Source organism: Cydia splendana, chromosome 22 (genome assembly GCF_910591565.1).
Source record: "Cydia splendana chromosome 22, ilCydSple1.2, whole genome shotgun sequence".
Lineage (NCBI taxonomy): Eukaryota > Metazoa > Arthropoda > Insecta > Lepidoptera > Tortricidae > Cydia > Cydia splendana.
In genome coordinates, this window is record NC_085981.1 from 11,199,610 (window position 1) to 11,212,247 (window position 12,638).

Here is a 12,638-nt window from a genome sequence, read left to right on the forward strand (position 1 = left end):
TATTAGATGGGTACTTGTACACGTATAAAAGTTTCATGTAGGTACCTACTCCACGACGACTGCAATGCTGATGCAGCTTGCGCTTTTTTTTTGCCTACGGTTTTGGTGCCCCCTAGACGTGGTGCCCTAAGCAAGTGCTTATTTTGCCTAAAAGGGTTAATCCGGCACTGCAAATGACAGAGGTCAATGTTTTTTTACGCACCCACCCAAGTACTATGTAAACGCATTTTTAGTTTTCTTTATTAATTAATGTTTACTCGGTTCCCCAAAAGACTGTGCAATGAGGAGCAATTAATTTACTGTCGTTTAATTTTGTTGTATTATTAATTTATTAAATCAACATAATTATTCAATTATTTTTGTTGATATCCGTACCCCGTGTTCTAAACTTAGAGTTAATTTGGCAAATTTTTTCCTCGGTGGCTTATTCATGTCACAACGTATTAAATTCAGTGCCATCTGTTAGTTTACCAGGGTACTCAATAGTGGTATATTACACATACACATATTTGAAAAAAGTTTGCCCCTCCTTCCTAAGTAGCGCCATAAGATTCAGGGGCAAACTTAAGTCAATCGAGTCTTGTGGCTACCACCCCTTTTAGGGGTTGAATTTTTATAGCCTATAACCTGGCCGGGGATTTTCTCGAGAGATTAGTAAAGTTTTCATCAAAATCCGTTCAGCCGTTTTCACGTGATGCGCGTTCAAATAAACAGACAAACAGATAAACAGATAAACAGACAAACAGACAAAAATTCTAAAAACTTTTGGAACGTGTTCTGTTATCGATTCTAAGTATCCCCAGCCAACTTTTTTTCAAATATCTCCCATGTACAGACTTTCGACCCTCTTCAGCTTTATTATATGTATAGAAGATTACGGACATTTAACGGACATTCGACATGACAATCACAGGACAAAATCACATCAGTTCACGACGGACAGCCGGATAGCCTGGTGAACTACAAAACAAACTAATTAAAAATTAACGAAATATATTTTTTTAACTATATTGTAAGTACAAACTATCAGAGCAATCTAGATATTGTCGTTTTAAAATGAGAGCGTAAATATATACGTTTGCATGGAGAACCGAGCTTGCTGCGGACGGACGGACGGATAGGTATTTACTTTAATTTTATTTTTATCAATAGAAATGACGTATCACACTAATTAACTAAGTGAAATAGTAGGGAAATTAAGGGAAGAAATGTATGGAGCGGTACACATGTCTCAGGCCATGCCACTTGGCACAATTATTCCTTGGATCGTACTAAACTGATGCCCACGATATTTACTTTTAGCTACCCCCCAAAAAGGGAGAGGGGAAAGGTGGCTCCGGCGGTCCAGTTATCACTCGGTCAAGTTTGGTATCATTTTCGTAGAAATTAGGGACGAGGAATCCATTTAGGAAATAATCGTAGCTGTAGTACCTTGTCATACACAATAAATGAAAATAATAATATTATAACTTTTTGTCACTGTTTTGGCGTTTACAACCACAATGTAGTTTTGCACTAAATAAAAAAAAATGATAATTTATCCCATACTTTCTTTATTCTGAAAATATCACTTGAAAGTAGGTAGGCAATACATTCTTGTTGTAAAAAAAAATTTTGCCAAGCGGTATCGCGTGAGATAAAACTGCATATTCACTGCACTTACTTCCCCCACTATATTATTAAGAAATGCGCAAGTTCCTGTATAAATTATATGAAATCTAAACGCGTAAGTTAGTTGACGCTCGGTACTCGTCTGTCTGGACCACTGATATAAAATTATCATTTGACTCGTTAGTTTTGTAAACAATGTACTCAATAATTTTACTCCTCGTTGTGTTCGCACTAACCTTCCTATATCTCAGAGGCCAATACAATGAGAACTATTGGAGGAGACGCGGCGTCGCCTACTACGACAAAAACAAAGTTTTCGGCATTTTCTGGGACTTCCTCACCACCGACAAAGCTGTGTTTGAGATTCTCAGTGAATTATATAAGAAATACAAAAATGAGCCGGCCGTTGGCATCGGATCGCTAATGACACCGAGTCTCTACGTCATGGACCCACAGAACATCCATCATGTCATGCAGACAGACTTCCAATCCTTCAGCTACAGAGGACCAATAATAAACGAAGGTGACGTGCTAGGAGACAACGTGATTTTCATGAACGGACCTAGATGGAAGCTGATGCGACAGAAATTAACGCCATTTTTCACTGCGGCAAAATTACGAAACATGTATCATATTTTGGACAAAATTGCGCAAAATTTCGTGGAGCATTTAAAGCAAAATCCACAGAAGTTAAAAGGAAACGGGTTTGACAGGGCGAACGAGTTCTGTTCCGCGGCCATCGCGGCTGCTATCTTCGGGATTGGAACAGACTCCTCCTTCGAGTCACCGTTTCTGAAGATGGCTAGAGACGCTTTTGAACTCAGTTGGATTACTCACCTTAGATACACAGTCGCTAATTTAAGTGATTCAATAAGCAAAGCATTGGGTTTGAAGTTCTTTAAAAAGCAGGAGCCTTTTTTCATAGGCGCCGTGAAACAGATGTTCAGAGCTGCAGAAAGAGATGAAATTAAGAAGCATTACTTTACCGATATCTGTTTGAGTGTGCGGAAGGCTGGGATTATGAAGGATCTAGAATCGGGCGAGGAGTTGGAGCCGACTGATGAGCTACTTGCTGCCCAAGGTTTCTTCTTCTACATCGCCGGAGTCGAACCCACAGCCAGCGCCCTATTTGGCGCGCTCACCGAGCTTGGAAGACACCCGGAAATCCAGACGAAACTGCAGAAGGAAATCGATGAAACTCTCGAAAAACACGACAATATGACTTACGAGATCATCTCTGATATGAAGTATTTAGATCAAGTTTTAAGCGAAACACTAAGAATACAGACGCCAGTAGGCTTCATAAACAGAATATGTACAAACGATTCAGTGCTCCCAGTAGGAAACATCGAAGTGTCTAAAGGCACAAAGTTGTACATACCTATTTTCGACTTGCATTTCGACCCTAAGTACTTCCCTGAGCCTGAGAAGTTCGATCCGGAGAGGTTTTCGCCAGAGAATAAGAGTAGTAGTGAGGTGGGTTACTTGCCGTTCGGGAAGGGTGGGCGGGTGTGCATCGGGATGCGGTACGCACGGCTGCAGGTGATGGCGGGGCTGACGCATCTGCTGCGGAACTACAGGGTGCTGGCCCACCGCGAACCCGCAGGAAGGAAGTACGCCAAGGGGCAGTTCCAGATGAGAAGGGTCGATTACGATATTGAGCTCATCCCTAGAGAATAAAACTTTGGCTAGACCTAACCGCCACAAATATTTACGCAACAATTATGGGTGCAACAATGATTGCTCGAAATTAATGTACTCTTATCATAAAGTGTTTGTTAACCCTACAATGCATACAGTTCCATATATGGCACAACCGAAATATGTACGAATTGTGTCAATAATCAGGTAGGCAGCGACATCTGTTATACTTTGAAGGTTACTTTACATTCAAGGCTACTACAATAGTTCGGCGTGTTGCCGCTAGGTAGCAGTAAATATCCAAGGTGTCGGGTGATCGATCAAATTTCGGGAGTTGGTGCAAAAATCTGTTTTGACAAGTTTCGAAGTGCGACAAAAAAATCATTTTAAAGTTAAACAACAAGAAAAAATATATGTTGTGACTGTTAAACTGTGTATTATTCCATGGTAAGGCTAATTTTATAGTTTTGCAAAGTTTAGATACCGTCGAGCAATATTTTTCAAACGTTCCCGATATGGTACACCATGCATTGAGGTTCATATTGCTTATACAAAACAAGTGAGGATCGCTTGCACTTGTCAGAGTCTTTATGACGTTGGCATAAGTTTTAATTTGGCGTAATCTGTAGGAACGGTTATTTATGGTTTTACGGCACATTCACGTTCAAATATGTACACATTTGAGAACTTCTGTCCAAGGCATAAGGCTCAAAATCGTTAACCTTTTTAGTGTTCCGTACAAAACTTTGTTCACGGAACACTTAAGGGATCACTTCGGTCTTGTTTTAGAGCTGATAACAGCTGATTAAATTAATAATTATGTATAGTTTTTAGATGATGCGAAAGTAATCCTTACGGGATGCGGTTAATGAGCATTATTTATCAATCCTTTGCAAGTAAAGATGATCGGGATCAGGATGATGGGATCTTCGGGTGTCGTTAGTGAATTTGAGTTTGAAATATTGCGGGCAACCATAAATCAGGCCTGTGAAGAATTTAGCGATTCATAAAATAGTCGATCGGTATGTCCTGAGTTAGTTGAGCTGACGCCAGTTACATAGGACTTAGTTTTAACTAGTACACAACTCCATACATCGGAATCACCTGTCAGAATTTCGGAGTTGGCATCAAGTTCAATAATAGGTCACCAATGTGTTCAATGATCACCTACACGTCCTATACTCTGATTCTGTAGAGTGCACCTACAACACCATAAGTTTTAGTAATGCTGCTGATGCTGGTTATACATCACCACTAAAGCTCCAAGCTGGCCTCATCAGGACTAAGTAAAAATACAAAAATCTCATCAAAAACGTCATACGAGGTCGCTAAATCCATAAAAGTCACATAAATGCAATCCACAACCATAAAAACTGTTGATAGCATTACAAAAAGAAACGGCACATATAAAAACGAAAATGTGCCATATATTTCTGTATGTATATATTCTATACCTTAATGCATGAAGTTCCACATATGGAACACAGATAAAAAACCTTTTATTTTCCAAAATACGCGTTGTATATTTTTTTTATTATTTTTCCCTGAGAGTAAACACATATATTTATCACATATAATGTTATTTCTCAAAACAAAAAAGTCATGCATTGTAGGGTTAATTTTTGCTAGTCAGTCAAAGTTTTGCTAACTTTATAAGTAAGTACAGTCAAATAATTTAATTCCCTACCTGGAATTCAATTACATCGGCAAAACAACATTAGAATTAAGTAATTTAATATTAAATAAATTAGTACCTATAAATACAGTATAAAAATTAAATTCAACAGTTCGGCTTGCGGCATGAACCCCATTACACTGGCGGCGTTACCTCTCTGTACCGCTAAGGCGATACGCTGAGAGAGGTACGCTCCAGCCCTAACGGTCCCCTGTGGAATAGACCAGCCGCGCCAACAAAGCCCTCATAAATGTCTTCATGACCAAGGACCCAGAGTCTCAACTGCAAGCGCTGCAAACTCATAGTCGTTAACCAAGGTCGTGTATTTGCGGCGCTTGAGAATCTGGGCCTGGTCAGCGGCAGCGCCAGTCTGGATGCGGGTCGCCCCGATGTGGGACTGTGCGACTGTGGACGCACGTCGCGTCCCACACCGGGGCTCTTCCTAATTTCCACGGCACTAACGTGGCTCCGTCGAGACGCCTGCCGTCGTCTCTAGCCATGCCCACTGGTTCTAAAACTGCAGGCACAGAGTCGGTGTCAAGCGCGCGACGGACCAAATCGTTGATAGTGCCGTGGCGATATAAATATGCGGCCGGCGCTTTTTGCGCAAGAAAGGCCATGACGGCCCAGCTGTTGTCCATACTAGGTACCTAATATTTTATACACATTATTATTTTAAACTATATTATTTAACAAAACATCATCGCCTTTCGAAAATAATTATTATTTATTATTTCATTCATGAAAATATTAATAACCAAGCTGGTTTTGCAATGCATTGAAAGTTGGAGTGGCCTAAGAGTTGAAGAATTTGTGAATTATTTATTATGTCACAAGATGTAAGCAATATAAATATATAGTATGTAGGTATAGGTAGCTACCTACCGTCTACTAGTAAACACACCACAAGCCTCGTCGTTAAGGATGACTCACGTTAGACCGGGCCGTGTCCGGGCCGGAGGAGCTTCCGGGGCTTACTTTTCTATGACATGACAGGTGATAACGTGATGCTTTCCATAGAAAACGTGAGCCGGACGCTCCAGCCCGGACACGGCCCGATCTAACGTGAGTCATCCTTTAAGAATAGAATAGAATAGAATAGTTTTTTATTCGTAAACTCACAGACAATAGACATACATAGAAAAAACATAGTGAAAAATAAAGTGTCACGAAATAGCCCCATCTCAGCATGTTGCTGGCGACTTCCAGCGCTGATCTTCCGATGAGACCAATCAAGTGAGAAATAATCACGGAAGGTAACAGACAAAAAAAAAAGAAACATAAAGGAAAGAAACATAAAATAAACTGAAAATTAAATTAAGCTGTGTGGACACTTGGACAGTTCGATTTGTGATCAGAGTCAGTTATTTAATTAGTGTGGTAGGTATAGTTGTAGTTATTTATTTTGTCCAGGATAGTTCTACAATATGCATCTAATTATTTGATATAATGTAACTACAAACAACAATTCTGCTTGTAAACATTGCCTATCAATATGCTGCTATCACGTTTGTCACGTTATACCTACACGTTTCTAGTCGGAAATTGATCTATGACTTGACGTACGACTTACATTTTGTTTATGATTAAACTAAGGAAATTTGACAAATGCGTCTTTCCGTGTAAACAGAAAAACAATTTTTGTTATAGACAAAGCTGTACAAAACTACATTTCAGTTAGACTGACTTAGTTAGGGATCGTGCGTCTCGCACGCGCTGTTAACTACTTACATGAACGGACAAGTACGTGAGAAATACGCAATAACTAGTGACATTATACATTAAACTAATGTGAGTGTAAGTATGTTCGATTTTGCCTGTTACTGGCTAATCGGCTAAAGTAAAGAAAACAAATACATATTACTTAAGTACATATAGGGAATGCAAATCGGTTATTTTTTGTATGGAAATATTCGGTTTTTAACCGAAACCGCGGTTATTTCCATACAAAAAATAACCGATTTGCATTCCTTAAGTACATATCAGGGATGTTGCGGATGCAGATTTTTTGACATTCGCGGATGCGGATGCGGGTATTTAAAGCCTCACAACCGCGGATGCGGATGTCAAGAGTTGGTACTTAAAACGTCAAATATTACATTTTTAGCATTTTTTATTAAAAAAAAAACGAAACGTTTAGTATTTGAGCAAGAATATAGGTGCGTTTTATTTAATAAACAGTAACTTGGCCGACTTTTCGGGATCTAGACGATTTCGTTATATATGTATATAATGACGAAATTACCTAGCACTTACGCCGCCGGCGCCGCCGCTAATACGTTCCTGTTACCGACTTGGTCGACATCCGCATCATGCGGATGCTCCGCATCGATTTTATGCGGATGCGGATGCAGATGCGGATGTTGAAAATAATGCGGATGTTCCGCGGATGCGGATGCGGATGCGAATATTCGCAACATCCCTGGTACATATTATACCTAATGACCTATTTGAAATAAAGAAGGAAACAAAAATAAACATAGTCAGAACACGCTCTTTATTACCCTCTAATAATCCTCCTCTGACAATATTCCAAGCGCGGCTATATTTTTAGGTAAGATTTATTGAATTACAAAACCGCCTCTAAGGTTTAGAGTAAAGTGGATTTCAAGTATCCTACTTAATCTTATATTTACAATTATTTCCATAATGACATTTTTATTGACCTATAAAACATATACATATATGACTTAAAATTGCTAACAGCCTTCCGGAACATTTACTAGATTTATACCTAACTAATCCTAGATCAATCAAAGATTATACCTAATTTGTCAACTAACAACCATGAATATATTTTACTAACCTATACTTCATTTGTAAACAAGTGATTTGAATGAATGAATGTCAATGAACCGTCCGTTGATATCCTCGCTGTACCTATCAGTCTCGAGGTATCAGCTCAATGTCGGTATCGATCTGTCGTAACTGGAACTGTCCCTTGGCATACTTCCTCTTGGCGGGATCGTGGTGGGCCACCACGCGGTAGTGCCGCAACAGGTGCGTCAGCCCCGCCAGCACCTGCAGCCGCGCGTACCGCATCCCGATGCAAATCCTCGCTCCCTTCCCGAACGGCAAGTAAGCCTCACTACCCATCCTCTTCTCCGCAGAAAACCTCTCCGGATCAAACTTCTGAGGCTCAGGGAAGAATTTTGGGTTGTAATGCATGTCGTAAACTGGTATGTATATCTTCGTGCCTGCGGACACTTTTATATTCCCAACAGGAAGCACTGAATCGCTAACACACTGTCTGCCTATGAAGCCTATAGGCGCATGCATTCTTAACGCTTCGCTTAAGACTTGATCAAGGTATTTCATCTCGGATATAACGTCGTATGTGATGATTCCATTGTGTTTCTCGAAAGTTTCGTCGATTTCTTTCTGCACTTTCTCTAGGATTTCCGGGTTTTTGCCCAGCTCACAGAGTGCTCCGAACAGGGCACTGGCGGTTGGCTCGACGCCAGCGATGAAGAAGAAGAATCCTTGGGCGGCGAGCAGCTCGTCTGAGGGTTCAAGTTCCTGGCCCGTTTCATTATCTTTCATAGTTCCCGCCTTCTGAAGGCTCACGCAAATATCAGCGAAGTCATGCTTCTTAACGTTCTCCTTCTCCCTAGTTCTTAACACTTGTTTTATTGCGTCAATAAATAATGGTTCATGCTCTTTAAACACCTTTAAACCTATACTTCTGCCTAACGTTTCGCTGGTATTGAGAATTGCGAACCTAAGGTTAGTTCGCCAGTTGACCCTCACCGAGTCTCTTGCCATCTGTAAGAATGGCGACCTGAATGTAGATTCCGTACCGATCCCGAACACGGCGGCTGCGATGGCTGCGCTGCAGAACTCATTCATTGTGTCAAAACCGTTACCTTTTAATTTCTCCGGATTCTCCTTTAGATGTGCCACGAAATCCTGCGCACTTTTATCCATAATATAATACATGCTTTTGAGTTTAGTCGCAGTGAAGAGCGGCGTCATTTTCTGTCGCATCAGCTTCCATCTTGGACCGTTCATAAAGAGCAGGTTATCAGCTAACAGATCGCCTTCGTTTATGGTTACTCCTCTATGGCTGAAGGATTGGAAGTCGGTCTGCGTTATATGCTGGACGTTTTGTGGGTCGATCACGAAGAGACTCGGAGTCATGAGGGATCCGATTCCGACTGCTGGCTCGTTTTCGTACTTGGTGTAAAGATCGCTGAGGATCTCAAACAAGGCCTTGTCGGTGGTGAAAAAGTCCCAGAAAATGCCGAGGAATTTGTTCTTATCGTAGAAAGCTACACCGCGTTTTCTCCAATAGTTCTCATTGTATTGGCCTATTAGATAAATAAAGACGAGACCGCAGATAACGAGAAGTAATATAGGAAACATTGTAGCCGCGGAACGACCGATCGTGTACTAATTGGGCGTTGGCGTTTAATTCTATTTATACTACAATTTTTCCTTTATCATTAAGTTGTTAAGTAAGTAGGTACGTAATACTAATAGCCTCTAGAAATACGGTTATCTCTCTGTAATTTGAACGATGACATGAAGGATTCGGGCTCTAATAAAATTAACCGCAAACGATCTGTTATACTTGATTGCCAGTTTTCTTAGATTGCCCAGCATCTACGGCACCTTGCCGAGGGGTGAATTTTTATTCTAGTTTAGGTTTAGGGATGTTTTATTTTTATTAATTTAGTTTGCCTATATTCCGAAGACTTAAGTATGACCATGTTCATGTTATTTTTCAATTGTCTTTAGGTACCGTAAAATGGGGTGAGTAGGGACAAAACTGACATTCAAACCTCGATAAAATGTTATGCAAACTTAATTTTATACCTAATTAATTAATTTTATACAGTAGCCTTTAAAAACCGGGAAAAGAGAAGGGATGACAGGGTGTTGAGATCCACCTGTCATTCCTTCTCTCCCCATTCATAAACCGACTCTCTTCGCAATCCCTAGTCACCCCATTTTACGGTACTATTAGTTTCGTATCGTCTACTTGGGTGCTCAGCCATGATGCCCATCGCTTAAGTTTATCTTCTTTCTAAAATCTCATTTCTTTTGCGTTTAAAGGTTGCAAATAAAATGGTCTTATCTTATCCCTGTTATTATTATCACATTTTCAACATGACATTTGGATAACATGATAATTTGGAGTGACGATTAGGTACGATACGTTGCATTTTATTCGAATTTTGTAATATCTAGATGTATCTTAGGGTTTTGAATGAGAAGGACATAGTCAAATTATACCTAATTTGACAACTATTCAAATGAGTCTAACCATTTTTACAGACTAATATTATACCTATTGTTTACTTATTTAAGTGTTAAGTCAATTATATGAGACCATTTTAATGAAATCATTAGGTAACAATAGTTATTACTTAAGTTAAGATCTATTACCTAATGTGAAAATTTATGTTTGGACAGTATTAGACCCGTCCTTTGTAGACATGCTACGTGCAATAAGTTATCTTAGGCCAATCAAATTAGATTTTTTCCAGGAATTAATTCCCAGCAAGCTGGAAATCGTCTTAATACCTACCTTCATTTGGCTCTAAATTAGCGTAATCCGAGTTTGCTCCATTCCAGGAGTTGTGGAATTTTTTTTGCTCTTTTTAAGTTTTTTGCTTGTAGTTCTAAAACGGTACGTCCGACGGAAAATTTGCTCTAATCATGATAAAAATTCAACATCTGAGGATCCGAAAGATACCTTAATATGAGTTCGTAGTCAAAGATTGTAAAAAATGGCCGCCACTTTGAATTTCTTTTTTTTTTTGTAAAATCGTGTAAATTTTTTTGCCAGTGTCTGATCCACAACAACCTTGCTGGTAACCTAACATTGATGGTGACGGTGGGTTCCTTCTACTTACATCGAGTGGTTTTATCAATCCAAGGTAAAATGTATCTCCCAAGACCCCCAAAACTCATCCACACCTCCTGGGATGGAGCAAACTCGGATTATACGAATTTAGGACCTTATGAAGGTATTAAAATGATTTCTAGCTTGCTGGGAATTAATTCCTCAAAACGCTTTTTTGGATATCTAATTTGATTGGCCTATTAAAAATAAACCAATACACAAAATAGGTACAGGCTAAAGGTCATAGATAAGATTTAATAACAGTTCCACAATGTGAGACGAGTGTCGAAATGTTTTTGTGACCATTATAACAAATGATACGAGTTAATTGGCCGTGCTTGTTTCGTCGATGGATGCATGTGCCTATAAGCAATAGTGTCGCAGTGACAATTTTAAATACAGATATAGTGCATAGTAATTTTCCATCGTATTTTCACGGAAACGTACGAACGTGTCTTGCTATTTCAGTATTTTCAGTCAGTCTCGGTACAAAAAGTACTGAGGTTGACTGAGAGCAATACGAACGTTTTCGAGAAAATACGATGGAAAACAATTATGCATTTATATCTGTACTTACTTACATACCTACTACCACTACTACATATAGAATTGGAAGAGTAAAATGACAGCACTTTAATCGCATGGATTTTTGGCAAACTAATTAGGTAAGTTAATAATAATATGCAGCAGTTTTTGTCAAAATAAGATAAATTATATAATGAATGCCCTAAGTAATGTAATGATAATGTAACATAAAGGTACCTAATTAAAGACGTGGTGAATGTGACTGGGGACCGTAGGGCTAGCAGCTTCGCACAGCGCAAATAGCATTGCAATTCAGCGATCATTGCAATTTACCTCGAGGTAATGCTGCCAGCGTCTACGGCACCTTGCCGAGGCCCGAGGGGTGATTTTTTATTGTAGTTTAGGTATAGGGATGTTTTATTTTTATTAATTTAGGATACTTACTTATAATTGGGTCAAGGAGTGAGCACCTACATCTCGCAAAATGGCTACACGGCAGAAAAACTACAACGCAAATAGTCTATATTAAAGACGTATTGTACACAACGACACATGCTCAGTTAAGGAGCGTTCAGTTTACGAATGGTTCTATTATAAATTGTTACATTTATCCCTTAGTCTTATACTCTTGCAAAATACACTTTGCAAAATTCAAAAGACCATCTCGTCCAAATCTCAAGCGAACGTGTTGACCTAGCCAGAAATAACTCGGGCATCGAACTCCGAACCGTTTGGTTGGTAGCGACCCCTATACAACAGACGCCAAGACAACCATCTGTGGAATACAATACTGACGGTATTAGATTTTTGATAATATATAGCTAGAAGTTTGCCAAGACTTTGGTTTTAAGTTCTAGGATTGATTAAATTACTTCAGAGACTTGATAGACACCGCATTAGGATAAATTTCAGATCAGCGCTTTATACTAGCGTACGCGTATGAGCGCTTTAGCGTATACACTTATACAGACAAAATAAGGGAAAAGTAACTCGCGCGTAAGCTCGTAAAACCAAATGTACGGAAATGTAACGGGCGTGTAAGCTCGTGTACGCGCAGAAAATCGTCAGTCTGAAACCGAATTTTCTTCATTTTGCATTTTTTTCGAGAACATTCTTGCTGCTCTATAGGTGCCTACAGAGTAACCGATGTTAAGCTTTTTGGAGAGCGTAGGGTTACTAGGGAATGGAAATCGGTTATTTTTTGTATGGAAATAATCGGTTTTCAACCGAAACCGCGGTTATTTCCATACAAAAAATAACCGATTTGCATTCCTTAAGGGTTACCACACAGTAGGGTACATAAGTACACTTTTAGTTCTAGATATGTGGATTACG

The 12,638-nt window shown here is 39.5% G+C and overlaps 3 protein-coding genes across 5 annotated transcripts in view; 2 read left to right on the forward strand and 1 right to left on the reverse strand.

Annotated features, from left to right (window-relative positions):
* Positions 1 to 12,638, forward strand: part of LOC134801622 (uncharacterized) — a 31,793-nt gene that overhangs the window by 3,986 nt on the left and 15,169 nt on the right. The window lies entirely within an intron of this gene.
* LOC134801394 (cytochrome P450 6B5-like) lies at positions 1,724 to 3,682 on the forward strand. The gene has a single exon (XM_063773927.1). It carries the CDS (start codon positions 1,807 to 1,809, stop codon positions 3,289 to 3,291), a length of 1,485 nt encoding a protein of 494 aa, XP_063629997.1. The 5' UTR covers positions 1,724 to 1,806; the 3' UTR covers positions 3,292 to 3,682.
* Positions 7,451 to 9,340, reverse strand: LOC134801603 (cytochrome P450 6B5-like). The gene has a single exon (XM_063774220.1). It carries the CDS (start codon positions 9,290 to 9,292, stop codon positions 7,811 to 7,813), a length of 1,482 nt encoding a protein of 493 aa, XP_063630290.1. The 5' UTR covers positions 9,293 to 9,340; the 3' UTR covers positions 7,451 to 7,810.